This window comes from Molossus molossus, unplaced genomic scaffold, assembly GCF_014108415.1.
Source record: "Molossus molossus isolate mMolMol1 unplaced genomic scaffold, mMolMol1.p scaffold_m16_p_20, whole genome shotgun sequence".
NCBI classification, from domain to species: domain Eukaryota; kingdom Metazoa; phylum Chordata; class Mammalia; order Chiroptera; family Molossidae; genus Molossus; species Molossus molossus.
The window spans coordinates 25,569,805-25,586,876 of NW_023425356.1; the positions used below are offsets into that span (position 1 = coordinate 25,569,805).

The 17,072-nt window shown below is 53.1% G+C and overlaps 1 protein-coding gene across 1 annotated transcript; it reads right to left on the bottom strand.

Annotated features, from left to right (window-relative positions):
* Nucleotides 1–208: 208 nt before the first annotated feature.
* Nucleotides 209–5,359, bottom strand: CRABP2 (cellular retinoic acid binding protein 2). Its single transcript, XM_036273143.1, has 4 exons — nucleotides 5,151–5,359; nucleotides 1,452–1,630; nucleotides 1,122–1,238; nucleotides 209–647 (listed from the first exon to the last, which is right to left on the bottom strand). The coding sequence occupies exons 1-4, from the start codon at nucleotides 5,218–5,220 to the stop codon at nucleotides 597–599; spliced, it is 417 nt and encodes a 138-aa protein (XP_036129036.1). The 5' UTR covers nucleotides 5,221–5,359; the 3' UTR covers nucleotides 209–596.
* Nucleotides 5,360–17,072: the final 11,713 nt, after the last annotated feature.

The following is a 17,072-nucleotide window of genomic DNA, read 5'->3' on the forward strand; positions in this document are numbered from 1 at the left end:
GACTGGAGGAGGGGAAGTGGAGGTGATGCTCATGGATTCACCAGCAAATGAAGGGGTGGTGGTGAGAAGAATGAAGAGAAGGATCATAACTCATATCCCTGCTACTAAAACCTCAGCTCCCCCACTTACACATATCCATATCCTTTCCAATGAGCCAGGGACAGGTTATATTTTTTAAAACATTTTAATAAAATTAACCAATAAATATTCTATACTGTATAAGCTACAGGGACAAAGTAGAAGCCAGAGGGCCAGTCTTTCCCTCTCAGGCCCTCAGGTCCCCTCACAGAAAGAGACTGTTCTGAGCTAGTTCAGAGCTGGGACTGCCTATTGGGGTTGGGGGGGCAGTGATTCCGGAATGGGTGATCTGGGCTTTTGCAATCCACCACTCTTTGTTGGTATAGGGGAGGGGCAGGGAGGAGAGGCCAAAAAAAAAAAAAAGCAGAGCCCTGCAGGAGGCACCCCAGCACCCTGGGGAAGTGACACAGGTGAAGGGAGAACTAGTCTAGAAGGAATGGGGGGGGGGTGGCCCATGGGCAGTGAAGCAGGAGCATGCGCTGGGGGTGGGCATGGGCATCTGGCAGACCCACAGCCACTCAGTCTCGGACGTAGACCCTGGTACACACAACGTCATCTGCCGTCATGGTCTGGAAGGATAGAAGTCATTGTTAGCTTGGGAGGCCCCTGGCTCTGTAGCATGAGGAGAGCAGAAGGGTTGAATGGAGGAACTCTGCTTTGTCTCCAGGCCCAAACCTGCTTCTTGGTTCAGGACCAACAGTCAGAAGCTGGTCCCAAAGTACCTGGGCATCATGGGAGGGAGGATGGCAACAGAGTCTCAGGGGTCTACCCTATACCCTCATCCCCAAGCCAGGGAGATCCCCTGGAGAACTGCTGGGACCTCTCAGTGAATGTCCATTGTTCCACAAAGAAGGGACACCATTTCTCATTTGCACAAGGGCACTGTATGGGACAGGGACAGCTTAGTCACACCCCAGCAGCCCCATCAGGAGGTGGGGAGACTAACCATGATTGTCCTTGAACCCCTTGTACCCTGACATTTCCCAGAAAATCCTCCAAAGTAGCAGTGGGCTTGCTCTTAGCTGGGAGGAGGCAGGACTTACCAGGATCAGCTCTCCATCGTTGGTCAGTTCTCTAGTCCAGGAGGTCTTGGGACCCTCTCCCTTTAAAAGTCTCTGCTCGCAGACCATTTTGTTCTCACTTTCCCATTTCACCAGACTCTGCAAGAGAGAGAGGTGACCAAGTGAGCTGGGCCCACAGCAGGGACAATGTAGTGCGAGGGGGATGTACCCCCTTTTCTACCCACCAACACTACCTAGGGACTTTCTCCATTAGAAAAGGAGAAAGGAATCCAGGAGAAGACTAGAAAGTGGCATGTTGAGAGGCAGGGCAATAGAAGCCATGACCCTGAGAGACTCCTTCCTGGCACTCACCTTACAGGGTCTCCCGTCCACGGTTTGCTCCTCGAACTCTTCTCCAATCTTGAAGTTAATCTCTGTGGTGCGCACAGTGGTAGAGGTTTTGATGTAGAAAGTGTCTCCCTCCTGTTTGATCTCCACTGCTGGCTTGGATGCGGCAGCCACAGCGATCTTCCTCAGCATCACATTCACCCCTGCAGAGAGGAGAGGCTCATGTTTCAGGGTGCTCCAGGCACCTGTGTTACACCCTCCCCGTGAAACAGCTGGAGCAGTCTGCATTATTTCCAAGAAAGTACACTGAAGGAGAAGGAAGGGGATGCAGCCCTGATGGATGGTGGGGTTTAAGGAGGAGGGGCAGAGAGGCAATCCCCTGCCCTTCAGGATCCTGCTCCTAGCTGCCACCCCACCTGGATGAGTCAGTGGTCCTAGATCACACCCCCGCCTCAGCTCTTCGCTCTAAGAGTTCTCAGGGGCAGCTTTTCCCCATTCCCCTCACCCAGCAGGCATCCTGCCATGGCTCACCTTGGCTCTGTCCACCTCACTTTGGGCCCTTTGTCTACCCTACTTGAGACCCTCTGCTAGCCACTGTGTCTTCAGCTCTACTCAAGTGCAGGGCAGACCCTCCCAGGCCAGGCCTCACCACTTGTGTCCTGGAAATGGGGACCACGTCCCTCCCTGTGCTATCTACCTCCCCTGTCTGGTGCTAGGTGGGCCTTCATTTGCCCCATATCCCTATCCCTCCCCAAAATGAGAAGGAGCAGAGATTCCCCGCAAGGGAAGAGGTGTCCAGCAGCCTGGGGAAGCCAGAGGATCTGGAGTAAGATTCATTGGGTCCTGATTTCCACCCGGTTCAGCCTCCCTTGCAGGCTGGGTGACCCTAAGCAAATGGCTAAAATTCTCTGAGCTTAGATTCCTCAACTGTAAAACGGAGACAATAGCTTCTTCCAAAGCCTAGTAAATGGAATAAAGTGGGTGTGTTTAGGGCCTAGCACACAGTGCCAGGCACACCTTTGAGTTTTTAAGAAACAGTTGCTAGTCATACTGTTGCTGTAATTTTTACTGATAAAAGGAAGGCAAAGAAAAAGCCAGAGCTGGGGCTCAGGCATTCTCTGCATCAGACTCCTGCTCACTTGCCCTCCTGGAAGGTCCCCACACCCCTCTCCCTTCAAGGGACAGAAAGGGACATTGCCCTCTCGTCCCCTGGTATGTCCCCAACTCCAGGATCACCCTCCCCACCTCAGGTAATAAGGCCTCTCGTTCAGAGTTGCTGTGCCTGTCCCCTACATCCTTTCCCAGATTGGACGCCTTCTCTCTGCTCCTGTTATTAAGAGGGGTGGGGGAGCCAGCAGAGAGCACCCCTCTGACAGAAAGACAAGCAGGCAGGGAGGCACCTCTGGTGAAGGCCCAGGTCTAAACTTCACACCACTTTGCCAGGCCTGGCTTCCAGTCCTGAGCGGGAGCAGAATCCTGCAGAGAAGCAATTGGTGAGGGGGCCAAGCTCAGCTGTGCCAGGTGAGTGGGATTCCCCTACCCCTGATCTAGCCCAAACTCCCTGTCCCTCTTCTAGACCTGGGTACCTAGAGAAACAAATCCTCTTTCCCCTTAGCACCACAGCAGACCCACTCTGGTCCAGAAAGAGGGGAGTGGGAGGGAGAGAGCCCTGTCCTTCAGGAGCCCCCAGGAGCCCAGTTATTGACTGTTGATCTCAGGTCCAGGGAGAAATGACTGAGGTTCCAGGTTCAACTGACTTGGTAGAGGGGGTACATCCCACTCTATCTTCTTGCACAGAGACTGCTTCACTCTGTTGATACCTGGAAGTCCATCCTGCTATCTAACATCCATCTTTCCTGTTACAGAAGCAAAACCTGCTACATGCCATGACCATCATACTGCATGGAACAGTTATCCTCCAAATACCTAAGCATCCCTCACCAGGAGAGGGACCCTTGACTAGGGCAAAGGAGGGTGAGAAGGAACTGAGGTTCCTGTAGAGGCAGGGCTGCTGGGTTCAGAGGAGACACCCTTCCAGCCAGCCTCTGCTGCCTGTGGAGCTGGGTCCAGGTTCAGCCAACCTTGGCTGACTCAGGACTGTGCTAATGGGTCTGTTTTCAATCTGTCCCCCAGCAGGACCCGAGGTGGGCACGTGGCTCTGAGAGACCCTGCAGGGAGGACAAACAGATGAACTCAATGAGGTTGGGCTTTGGATCTTATTCTCCAGCTGGGACCTGGGAGTGCCTCATCCACTGGGGAGAGGGGCCAAATCCCAAATCTGGAGAAGATGGGGGAGGGAACGACGTCTAGGCTTTCTGAAGGGAAATTTTCTATCCTTTCAGTCTTTAATTTCAGCAAGGGGAAAACAAGAAAGACTTATGTGACTATAAGTACTGTGGTTAGTTAGACTGCAAGAAGAACTAACAGGGCCCTGGCCAGTTTTGCTCAGTGGTTAGAGCATCAGCCCGTGGAATGAAGGGTCGCAGGTTCGATTCCAGGTCAAGGGTACATACCTGGGTTGCAGGTTTAATCCCCAGCCAGGGTTGTGCACAAGGGTTGCTCATGAGGCAACCAATCAATGTGTCTCTCTTACATTGATGTCTCTCTCTCTCTCTCTCTCTCTCCCATTCTATCTTAAAAAAAAAAAAAAAGGAAAAAAAATTGTCAGGTGAGGATTAACAACAACAAAAAAGAACTAACAGCAAGTAATGATGGAAATCCTTGCTTTCCCTATAGCATTCCAGACCCTTCCTAGGTCTAGCTTTACTCCTACAGCTCCCTGCCCCACACAAGGTGCTCATCCCCACCCAGCCCAACTGTATCCTCTTTGTTCAGTCCAGAAGCGGATGGCTCCAGGGCTCCCAGGTGGCTTCCCAATTGCTTATCTCACCTCCATCTCTTCCAGAACCCTCTCTTCAGCCATTTCCTATCTTTCACCCCTTCCCCAGACAGAGGGCACATACGAGTTTTGGGAAGGGCCATCTGGGTGGGTACAACTTTCCCCACCTTTAACCAGCACACCCAGCTGGGCTGTAGTGGGCCTCCAGGGAGGAAGGGAGACGAAAGCTCAGATTTTGGGAAAGGGGGTGGGGAGATTACACAGAAAACATAAACCATTTGTTTTGAAATCGAAGAAAGTGCTAATTAAAGAGGGATTTCAGGACTCTGGAGCTGCTCAGTGTAGGAAAATGTCTGTCTCACAGATGGGGGTGAGGAGGGAGCAGGGTGGAAAGTGCTGAAGGGGGAAGGAAGGAGGATCATGGGGACACTGAGGTGGGATCACCTGGTGGGTGGAGAGCAGCGCATAGGGGTAATGTTGCCCTGGGGACTGGGTTACCAGTGGGGACAAGGATGGATACTGAAATGTGTCCCAGTGGCTCGGTGGGATAGGGACCCAGGCTCCCTGCCTGGATGCAGGGTTTTCAACTTCTGAATTTCGGAGAGCCCCCCTTCCCCACCCCAAGGGACACCGACCTCGTGCTTCTGGTTTCTACTTGATTCATAGGCTGAGTCACCGCAGGAGCTGGCATCGGTGGGCGCCCCGCCAGAGAAAGCAGGATTTAGGTGTCCCAGCCCATCGCCCCAGGACCCAGGTGTATGGCCCCTTTTATTGGGGATGCAGGGACTTAGCCTCCCACACCCTCATTCTAGTCCCCCCTTTTTTTCTCTTACCCACCACCGAGTACTCCGGCTCCCCGTCTCCTCTCCCGAAAATCTCCTTACCCAGCACTTTGAGCAAATCCTCGAAGTTTTCCGATCGGATGATCTTCCAGTTGCCAGAGAAGTTGGGCATGGTGGCGGCTCTGGTGGCGGTCCCCTTAAGTCTCTCTGCTGGAGCACTGGACGTTGAGTCCTTTAGTCAAAAGCTAAGTGGCCGCCGCCTTCGCCTGAGAATCTGGAAGAAGGACACGTCCCAGGACAACTCCGAAGCTGGCCTGGGCTCCCGCGCGGACACTTTTTATACCCTGTGCGGGCCCGCCCCTGCCCAAAAAACGAAGTGGCCCCTCCTCCTGCCCCGCCTTCCGCCCCACCTGGGGGGCCCCAGCCCTGGCCCTGCATTGCCTACACTAACCCCAGACCCCTGCCTCAGGATTTAGCCCCGTGGGCGGGACCAGGGTTTGCTAGGGACCGAGATAGCTTACCCCCCCCTGCGCCGGCGACTGGCTGGGGAAACGGACGGAGAGAGGACTAAGATTGGCCTCTCAGCCGAGGGCGGGGGTGGGAGTGGGGGGGAGGGGGCAGGCCCCGGGCGCTGATGCCCAGGTCTCAGGTCCTGCGGTCCGAACCCTAGGTCCTGTCGTGCCGGTTCCCCACATCTTCCCAACTCCTTGGTACCGGAACCTGGCGACATCACTAGCGGGTGAGTCCCTGCTCGCGAGCCGGAGCTGGGGAAAGGAATGGGCGCCCGAGCTCCCGCTCCGCTGAAGCCTGAATTGGATCCCGTGGGACCACTTGGAACTCAGAGACTGGCTAGGACCCCCGGGGTTCCGGGCCAGGCACTTAAGTGAGGCAACGACGCCCCCTGCTGGAACAACTCGAAGGGGCTAGGAGGGGGCAGCACCCCTCCCCGACTCCCCAACGGGTTTCGGACTCCAGTACAACCTGGGGACGTTGGCGCAGGGAGACTCGTTCCTCCACCGCGCAGGGCGTGCTTCAAAGGGTTAAGCGGGAGCCCCCGCGCGAGTCTGGGGAGGACAGAGGTCACAGCCAATCACTTGACACGAGCTCTTTATTAAGGCGCTTTCTCCGCAGCTAGGCTCCAGACCCCCAGGGGATCGCAGTAGGCGGCAGAGAGGAGAGGCGGGGACCGACGCGGAGCCCCGGCGCGCCGCTGCCTCCGAGGTTGGAAGGAGGCTGGGTGCCCCAGGAAGGAGGCGGAGCAGGGTCTCAGGTGTCACCATTCTCAGCTGTAAAACGAGCGGAAGGAGCGGCCACCCCTCAGGGAGCGGCTTTGAAGTGGGAGATCAAAGGAGGGGGCAGGGCACGATTTCCCCCTGAGACCCCGACGGAGAGGGCCGGGGGCCCGGGAAGGAGAAAAAGAGGCCAGGCGGGGAGCCTCGGAGACGGGATGGAGACCCAAGACCGCCCACGGCAGAAGAATGGAGCAGGACGGGATGCGGTGCTCTGAGCCCGCGGAGCGGTCCGGACCTGTCCGGCGCGGAGGGACGCTGCAGCTCAGGTGCCCTGGGCGAATTCGCGCAGATGGCCCAGCTGCCAGTACGTCCCCACCCCCGCTACCCTGCCAGGACTACCCTCCCAGCTCCTTCCGAGGCGGGGAGGAGAAACCCCACATCTGGTCCCAGCCCTGCCAGCGTGGCCATGGGTGGAGCAGAGATTCTGAGGTTCTGAGCCCTCTCTCTTAGAGCCCTGGACCGATCTAGAGGGGGCCTAAGCTGGGAAGGAGTCCAGAGGCCTAAGAACCAAAGGACAGGGGCTGAAGGATTTACCAAGGACTGGAGAACGCACAGGGGGTGGAGCCTCTTGCTGTAAGGAGGGAAATCTCTGAATAAAGGATGTGCAGAAAAAATATAATAAAGCTGCTAGGGTGACTAGAGCAGAAGAGATGGAGATTAGACTGTAGAAAGGATTTTTTGAGGGGGCCCCACCCAGCACGAACCAATAAACTTAGAATTTAAGAAGGGAGCTGGATGCTTCAGCCTGCTTTTAGGGGTCTAGGTTTTATGCGGAGGAGTTAATTTTGGGGAGGAGAGGACTGGGCTTCTGGAAGTAAGAGGGCAGCAAGTAGAGGAGCTCTCTGAGGTAGGACAGACAAAAGCAGAGGTGGTAGCGGGAAGGGTGTGTCCCTGGGGGTGTTCAGGGCCTGAGGTTGCCGGCTCAGCCTGTGCTCCTCCCCCACCCACGGCTCCAGCAGTGCTGTAGGTAAAGGGAGAGGGATTAGGTTCTGACAGTGAAATCAGGCTCCCAGCCAAAGAGAGGGAACATGGCTGAAACCAGACTCCCACTGCCCCTCCTCCCCCTCACTGCCCGCTACCTCCTCCACCTAAGTCACTAAGTCCATCTCCACTTCGCTCCAGCCCTCCGAGCCCCCATCCAGAACAGTCCAGTCTCCCGCTCAATAGACAACCTATTGCAAAGAGAAGGCCCGAGGCAGGCCCTCACCCCCAAGAGCCTGGTGACTGAGGATGTTAAAACCTCACCCAGAAGACGATGACCAGAATGAGGGAGCTTAGACCTACGGTAGCATGTAGGAGGGACATGGTCTGACAGAGGATACTGAGAAGGCTGGACAAGAGCTCCCTGGGGTGGGGCCAAGGAGGCCTAGGCCCACTTCCCTCCCCTTTCTTCCTCACTTCCCCCACCGACTAGCCCGCCAGAATTTCCAAAAAGACAGAAGACAAAGGGAAGTTAGGCTGGGAGGGGAATTTTTTCCAGATGTGTTTGTGGTTTGGCAGCTCTGGGCCTGAGCTCCAGCCCCTGCACCCCAACCGTGGCTGAGGGAGGTGGTCCGAGGGTCTGGAGGAGGGTGCTGAGCAGCTGGGCTGGAGGTTTCAGCCTCCAGTAGCCCTGTTAATCCATTAGAAAGTGCAGGGATGGGGGTTCGGAGTTTAGGGAAGATGCTGGGGAAGGGGGTTGGGGGAAGTGAATGGGATGAGATGGGGGTGGGGTGGGAAAAGGGGGGGCTAACAAGAGAATGGGCTAGCCTAGAAGAGAGGGGCGAGGGCTAGGGCCCTGGAACCCGCGGAAGGGGAGGAGCTTAGTCAGCATCAGTCACTCAGTCACAAACAACTGGCTCTAATTTCCCGTTGGGATCAATATGACGAAATTTCCCAGTGTCGCTAGTCTTTTAATTATGACCAGATTTGCGGCAGGTCTGCTGGGGGCAGCCCGTTCCTTCTTTCTAGGCGCCTTGTCATACCCCTCTTGGGCCTCATCTAGGAATTTGAAGACTCTAGTTAGGGAAGGTGCAAAGTTGGTGAGAAAAGCTGGGGGAACAGAGGTAGGATGGGGGTGGGGTAAGGAGAAAACAGGCCAGAGAGAGTTAGGAAAGGAACATTCTGGGACTGTGTTCACATTGCAGTGTGGCTAAGAGGAAAGTGGCTGGCCCGGCCGGTGTGGCTCAGTGGATGAGCATTGACCCATGCACCAAGAGGTCTCGGATTTGATTCCCAGTCAGGGCACATGCCCAGGTTGTGGGCCAAATCCCAGTGAGGGGCATGCAGGAGGCGGCCAATCAATGCTGTCTCTCATGGATGTTTCTCTCTTTCTCCCTCTCTCTCTGAAATCAATAAAGAAAAAAAAAAATTTTTTTTTTTTAAAGAAAGTGATTGGTTTTGCAGCAGGGAATGGAGATGAGCAGGCTTTTGTATGGCTGGAGAAGTGTGAGAGTGGATATATTGTGTGCCGGATTAATGGGTCTGAGACTTAGGAAGAGGAGACACCCTCACCCCTCTCCATCACTCCCTTGAGGCTGGGTGGGGGGAGGAATGGGAAGAGTGGGAGAGTCATGTACCCCTCACTCTCACCCCCAACTGGGACCAAAGAGAAGCTCTGGCCAAATTCAGCACTTGTGGAAGGGCCTCACCCTGAGCAGTGTTATTGCATCTGCTGGGTCAGAGAGTTTGTTGGCTGGGAGTCATGTAGAAATGAAACCCAGGTGGGAGTGGACCCTGGATCTCTCACTCCATGTAGGGGCAGCAAAGAAGGCTGGACTTGAACAGAGGGTGGGAGGTCTAACAATGAAAGAAAGGAGTTGGGAGGGGCTGGGCCAGGACAGTTGTGTCTCCTGGCCTCTCTGAACCCTCAGTATTGCACTTAGCACACAGTGTGGACTTGTGCCTCCTCATCTGGTCTGATTCTCCATACCAATGCCAATGTTCCATTCCTGCCTCCCTGGATTCAGGGACCCAGCCCTTTTCAATTCTGGTAAGGCCCAGCTCTGATTCTCCCAAATAAAATTACCACTGCAGCAAGATAGATGGGAGTTAGAACAAAAAGAGCTTCCAGCAAGCTGGGAGATGAGGCCAGAGATCCAGAAAATAGATGACTCATTTCCCAGAGACCTTTGGGCACTGGGGAGAGACCCTGAGAATTAGGGAAGGTTTGGGCAGCTGGACTCAGAGATAACCTGACAGTCCCTCTAGGACCAGCTCCAGGCCCTGACAAAGGGAGGCATGTGTGACCCAGTAGGGTCAGAACCAGTTGGGAAGGAGCTGCAATAGTAGGCATTGCAGTTAGACCAGGAATGGACTGCACAGCACCCAGGCAGCCAGGCGGCTCCACTGTTGTTTTTGGCTCTGCCACCTGGTTCCCAGCTCCAGCTGCCAATGCTCTCCTCCGGCTGGGTCAGGGTGCTGGGCAGGCAGAGGGGCAAGGGAGACAGAGGAGATGGGGATGCACTAGCTAAGGGTGTGTCTGGACTGAATCTCTGTCCCCTGAAAGAGGGCCTTGGCTCTGCTGGCCTCTTGGGGGAGGGGTGCAGTATACAGGTAGTCACTGAGGAGGCTGGAGACCCTGAACAGATGCTGGCAGCTGCTGCACTAATCTTATTCTCTGACCCTGGGACCTTTGCTTCTCTTTTCCTCTGCCTGGGCTCCACCACCCAGACTGGTGCTTCTTGCCAGTCAGCATGGGGGTAAGGGCGTGAGGGCGGGCCATCTCTTTCCCCACGCAGGCGCCTGCTCACCTTTCTCTCCTACTGCAGTGAAAGGCACCAATTTGACTCCCCTTCCTCTGAGCCTCCCTGCTTCTCAGAGAGCCTCCAGGGAGAGGTGGGGATCCAGTGTGGCTGGGACTGCAGCTGCCAGTATCTAAAGCTGGACAGACCTGGGCCTGACCCTGGCCAGCTGTGGCTCCTTCTCCCCTCCAGGGCAGCACTGCTGGATGGAGAAATCAATCAGCAACATGACCTGCAGTTAAACTCCTCTTGGCTTTTATGATTCAATGACTAGGACCAGACACCTCTGCTGATCTCCTCTCCTGCCCTGCATTGGCCCTTTAACCCCTGGCAGCCCAGGGCAGGAGGGAGAAGGCTGTAGTTGTGACAAGTTTGGCAGGCTGGACACCTGGGGACAGTGGTGGGCAGCCTGCAGTCTAGCTTCAAACCCTGCCACTGTTGCCCAGGCTGCTGCACCTGGGGAACCCAAGCCTTCTCCCACTCTCTGAGATTGGGGAGTGAAAGAAGAGCCGGGGGTCCAGGAAACCCCTCTCCTCATTGAGAGGAACTGGAGTTTCTGGATAAATCAGCAGTGCTGCAGACTGGGTGGGTCTATGTGCCTCCTCTAGCCTGAACTGCAGAACCTGGGCACTGGGCCAGATAACCAAACTCCAGGATTGAAGAGGAAAGAGGCAGGAGGGAGGGGAGTAGGGCAAGGTCCCAGAGAAGACACCGAGGAGGCCCCGGGTCTGAGTTTTGAGGTTCTGGATCAGGACGAAAAGAAGGTAAAAGACGGACTCGTTGTCGGGGGAGGGAGTCAGGGTAAGAGGGGCTGATGGGTCAGCCTTAGGAAGGGGGTCAGGCAGCTGGAGGAGAACTCCTCTGCAAGGCTCTTGCGTGCTTTTATTTCCCCCCTCTCCAGCCCTCAGATGCAGTTACCTCCAGACACTGCCCCCCAGCCTGGCTCCTAGGGGCCCATGGAAAACAGCTGTGCTAGCAGCTCCAAACAAGGCTGGAGCCCTAGGAGTCAGGTAATAAGGACCACCTTCCCCAACTCCAGGGCTCTTCCTGCTGCAGACCCGGCCCAGGCCCTTGGGGCCAGTGGGCCAGACCTCTAGAGACAGAATCAGAGGTGTGGGGGAGGGGAGTGGATTTGAGCAGAGTAAAGGAGGTCCAGGAGCCCAGATTCCTAGTCCCTGCCTCCCCTCTCCCATCATGAGCAGGCAGGAAATTAGAAGGGGCATGAGCCCTGGCCAGTGTGGCTCACTGGTTAGAGAGTCAGCTAGTGAACCAAAGGGTTGCAGGTTACATTCCAGGTCAAGGGCATGTACCTGGGTGCAGGTTTGATCCCCAGCCCTGGTAGAGGCACATGTGGGATGCAACCAGTCAATGTGTCTGTTTCACATCAATGTTTCTCTCTCTCTTTCTCTCTCCCTCCCTCCTTCCCTCCCTCCCTCCCTCCCTTCCACTCTCGCTAAAAGAAAAATCAATGGAAAAAATATCCTTCGGTGAAGATTAACAACAAAAACAAAATAAAATTTAAAGGGGCATGAGTTCAGAGTCTGGCCCCTTAGCCAGGCTAGGGCCCTGTCCTTCCAGTGACCCCCCACAGCCCCTCCTTGTAGTAGACTGGAGAGAGGGGTGGTGGAGGAGGCCCCAGCCTGACCTAGCCCTAATGGCTTTCCCTGGGCATCCTGAACATAATGGGAAAAAGATGTGTGAGATGGGAAGCTCCGATTTCCTTTCCCCTGAGGGCGCCAGCTCTGGAAAATGTTAGCTGTCAGAGAGGCTGAACAGTCTCCCCGCCCCCACTGCCCAGTACCCTACCCCATTCCAGCCACCAGGGCCTCTCAGCCTGCCTGGATTCCCAGAGGCACTGGGCTCGCATCTGTGAGTTTCAATTAGCCAGGCTGAGCAGGCACACTGCCTTGAGAAGCTCCCAGACTCCCTGGCCTGTCTCCTCTACCAACCTGCAAAACACATCCAAGCTGGAGTTTGGGCACTTGGGAATCCCAGGGACACATCCCTGGGGGATGAAAGGAGACAGCAACTCCTGAATTTCACAGTTGCCAACCTCCTGGCCATGGTTTCACACCTCCTAAATCCCAAAACTCTGGGACTGGCAACCGCAGTTTCCAGATGATCTGGATTTTTGGTTAATCTTCCCACTGAGCTCACAGCCTACAGAGGGAGCAACTCTGAGTCCAGGACACATGGGGTGGGCCCTTCTCATTGCCTGTGGGCATTGTGGTCTCTGTGGGCCCAGTCTCCTCTTTTTTTTTTTTTCTTAATTAATTTTTGTTACAGATGTTTCTCCTTTTCCCCCACTGATTCCCCCAGTCTCCTCTTATAAGCTCCCTGACCCCTTGGTGCCAGGCTTCCAGAAGACCCAGGAAGTTGATTCCAAAACTGGGAGGAATCAGTCCCTGCCTTGGAATGGAGCGTGTGTGGAGGTGGGTTGTGGGTGTGTGTGTGGGGGGTGATTCTAACCTCTGAGGAAGCCTCCAGAACACTCTGCTCTTTCCCCAGCCTGGGACCCTTTGCTCCCACCCCAGCTCCACCTCCCCCTCTTCAGGAAAGCATCCCAGGTCTCCCCACTCTGCCAGCCCAGCCTCACGTCTCAAGCTGCCAGGCTGGATTATCTGCCTCTGCCTCCCTGTGGGTCCTGGGTGTGGGCCCCAGCTCCAGAGCAAGGGCATCTGCCTTCTTCCTCCTTGGGTTATTGTTTGAATCCCTCTCATGGAATCTTTCCAAAGAGGTGACCGAACTGGATTCCATGGGGTAGAAGGGAATGAAGGGCCTGGCCTTTGGGGAAGTTGCCTCTGGCTGAGGGATGCCAGACAGGTTAGGTTCCTGGTGCTGCACGGGGACAGAGGGTCAGGTCTCAGGCGCAGGGCCAGCTCTCGGTACCTAGGCCTGGGAGAGGAAAGCCCACACTGTGCAAGGGCTTCCCTCGCGCTCGCTGCCTTCCGTCTGTCTGATTCGAAAGCTTTGCTCTTAAACACTTCAGAATGGAATTTGGTTGAGCCTGGAAGAGAATTAAGGTGTGCTTGCTTTTTCATGCCAAATTCTTAAAAATACCTTCTTTCTCCACCTCTCCTCCCCACCCTGCCTCTCTCAAAATCCTATGTGTTATGTATACTCTTTCAACGAAATCAGAGAGTTGATGGTGTCCCTAAATAAGGCTAGCAGCCATACATGTTAAAGAAAGAAAGAAACAAGACCAGTCAGTCAGTACAGTTAAGCGATGGGAAGGTGAAGAGGGCACTAGAACAAAGACCTTTGTCGGAATGCACAAAGGCCAGGGCTGGGGCAGGGAGGGCTGGGGAGCAAGAGACCTGGCTCCCCACGCCCCCTCCCTCAGCAGTGCCACTACATGTCACTTATCTATTTAGCCACTGCCTTAAAAAGATCATGCAACCTGAATGTCTGCCCAGAGACTGCAGCAAATCTCCACCCTGAGCACATGTGGGACCCCCACCTTTGAGGCATATGTGTACTCCCTGAACACTTTTTGGGGAGCCCATGTACACAGGAATTTGGTTGGGAGTTGACAGGCCAAAGATATTGGCTTTGATTTGAACATTTGTTCAGGATCAACCACATCACAGATCATCTGCGTATGTAATATTAACCTGTCACCAATTAGGCCACTTACTACCTCCACTGCCTCAGTCCATGTCATCTCTTGCCTAGATTACAGCAAGAGCCTCCACATTGGTTCTCAGCTCCCATTCTTTCCCCCTCTCAGCAGTGCTTTCAACCACTCACACCACTCAGCTCATACCACTCCTCTGCTCAAAACCCTGCTCCCCATTTCTTGCAGAAATAAGCCCAAGTCCTTACAATGTCCTATAAGACTCTACATTATCTGCCTACATCCCCCCCTGCTCACTGATTTCCCCAGAGCAGCTTTCCCTTTGGCTTCCTCTGTTTCGGCCATGCTGGCCTCCTTGTTGCCCCTTGAATACACCAAGCCTACTCTTACCACAGTGCCTTTGCACCCATCACTTTCTCTGAAATGTTCTTCCCCAGATTAAAAAATTTTTTTTCTTTGATTTTTAGAGAGAGAGGAAGAGAGAGGGAGAGAGAGATAGAAACATCAATGAGAGAGAACATCGATTGGCCGCCACTTGCATGCCCCCCACTGGGGATTTGGCCCACACCCAGGGCATGTGCCCTGACCAGGAATCGAACTGGCGACCTCAGCGCTCAACCACTGAGCCACAACAGCCTGGCTCTTCCCCCAGATTTTTTTAAAAATTGATTTTAGAGAGAGGGAGAGGGGTGAAAGAGAGAGAGAGAGAGAAACATCAATTGCTTGCCTCCCACACGTGCTCCAAATGGGGAACGAACTTGAAAGCTGGGTATGTGCCCTGACCGGAAATTGAACTTACCACCTTTTGGTGTAACAGGGAAGAGGTTGGGGGATGCTGCAACCAACTGAGCCACACAAACCAGGGTTTCTTCCCCCATATGTTTACATGATTTGCTTCCTCACTTCTTTCAGGTGTCTGCTCAAATGTCATCTCCTCAGAGAAGTCTTCCTTAAACAACCCATCTAAAATTTTTTTTTAATTTATTGATTTGAGAGAGAGAGAGAAACATGATTTGTTGTTCCACTTATTTATGCATTCATTGGCTAATTCTTTTTTATTGTTTTTTTTTTTAATTTTATTATTTTTTTTTGGTACATGCCCTTAGCAGGAACCAAACCTGGGACTCTCTGGTCTGCAGGCTGACGTTCCAACCGCTGAGCCAAACTGGCCAGGGCCATTGGTTAATTCTTGCATGTTCCCTGACCAGGGATCAAACCTACAACTTTGGCATATCGGGATAATGCTCTAACCAAGTGAGCTACCCGGCAGGGCTAGGGCTAAAAACTTATGTGCATATATTCCTGTCTCATCCTCTTACTTTTCTTCATATCACTTATCACCCCCAAAGAAAGGGAGTCCCTGTAGACTTCACCGTCCTAAAACAGCGTCTGGCATTTGGTTGGGACTCCATAAATATTTATTGGAAAAAACCAATGAAGCGTAAGTGAACGAGTTCAGTCACAATTGATTATTATTATTATTATTATTTTTATTTAATCCTCACCCGAGGGCATTTTTTCATTTTTTGTTGAGATAGAGTGGGAGGGAGAGAAAGGAAGAGACAGAGAGAGAAACATCGACAGGAAAGGGACACATCAAGTGGCTGCCTCCCGCACGACCTCAACCAGGGCCGGGGACAAACTGCAGCAGAGGTACATGCCCTTAGCAGGAACTGAACCTGGGTCTCTCTGGACCACAGGCCAACGTTCTAACCGCTGAGCCAAACTGGCCAGGGCCAATCAATGATTATTAAGGCTGAAAGAAATATCTGATTCTGTCTTTCATTAGCATGCTTTTTAAAAACTGATTTGAGAGAGAGAGGGAGTGAGAGAGAAAGAAGGAAAGAGAAATATCCATTGGCTGCTTCTCGCTGGAACCCTGACTAGGCATCAAACCTGCAACTTGGGTATGTGCCTTGACTAGGAATCAAACCCACAACCCTTCAGTGCACTGGACGATGCTCCAACCGAGCCACACCAGTCAGGGCAATACTCTTGTTCTTGATTTAATCATTTATTTAGCTGACCTTGCTAGGTGCATGAAAGAGGTACTCTAACAAAACTCAGATCTGAAAATGAAACAGCCCTAGCTGAGGCTGTAGCCAGCCACTCACTGGGAAAGCTCATAACTCTTCATGCTTCACTGTGTACAAGTATTTCCTGAGATTCTGATCTTGAACTTATGCTCTTCTTCTTCTTCTTCTTTTTTTTTTTTTTTATCCTCACCCGAGGACATTTTTCCATTTTTTGTTCAGGTAGAGTGGGAGGGAGAGAGAGGAACAGAGAGAGAGAGAGAGAGAAACATCGATGTGAAAGGAACACATCGAGTGGCTGCCACCCGCACAACCGACCAGGGCCAGGGACAAACTGCAACCGAGGTACATGCCCTTAGCGGGAACTGAACCCGGGTCTCTCAGGACCACAGGCCGACGCTCTGACCGCTGAGCCAAACCGGCCAGGGCCTTATGCTCTTCTTTATATATGAAAGTATATATACCTTCATATATAAAGTCTCATCCCACTGCTACACTGTTGTCTGTAAGGCTTAATTTGCAGCCCATGATCTCTTTTACTCTGCTAAATTCCAGTCTGATATCTCCAGCAGCTGGCTGGACATCTCCCTTTGGCTATTTTCAGGCAGCATAAAGTCAACTCAATCAATAGCCAATTCATCTTCCTCCAAAACGTGCTCTTCTGCCTGCCGTAGTCTCTATTTTGTTGAATGGCACCACAGCTGTCTGTTCACTATAATTCAGAAATATCAAGTCTACCTTTAGTGCTCTTGCCCTGATCTCTTAAGTCTTGTTGATTCTACCTCCTCAGTGATGCTTTTGTGAATCTTCCCACTTCATTGATTCAGGCCTCTGTCATTATTCATCCAAACAGAAGAACTCATCTCCTGGCCCTTCTTCAATCTAGTTTCCATTTGGCTGCCAGCGTCATCTTTCTAATACACAAATCCGATCACATCACTCCCGTTTCAAGTCTCTCAGTGAATGTGGACAGTACTTGCCACTGTGCACTGAGATTAGTGTGCTGGCTTCTCTTTACATTGCTGTAAGCATCTTGGGGGCAAAGACAATGCTATTTCCATAATGTCTAGCAAAATGCCTGGCACAAAACAGGTGCTTAATAAAATTTTGAGTGGAAGGATTCCTCACCTGAGGATATGTTTGTATTGATTTTAGAAAGGAAGGAAGAGGGAGGTGCCACTTGGATGTGTTAACAGTAGAGTGGGCAGGCAGTGGTTAAGAGCAGAAGCTTCAGACTGGCAAACTTGGCAGGTCTGAGTGCCAGCACCACCAACCTCCAGCTATTTGGCCTGAGGAAGATTTCTTACCTTTTGTCATCCTTGATTTCCTCAGCTGTTAAATTAGAATACCACCCCCTACTTTACAGAGAATGGGGAAATGCACCTCAAGAGCTTAGCACA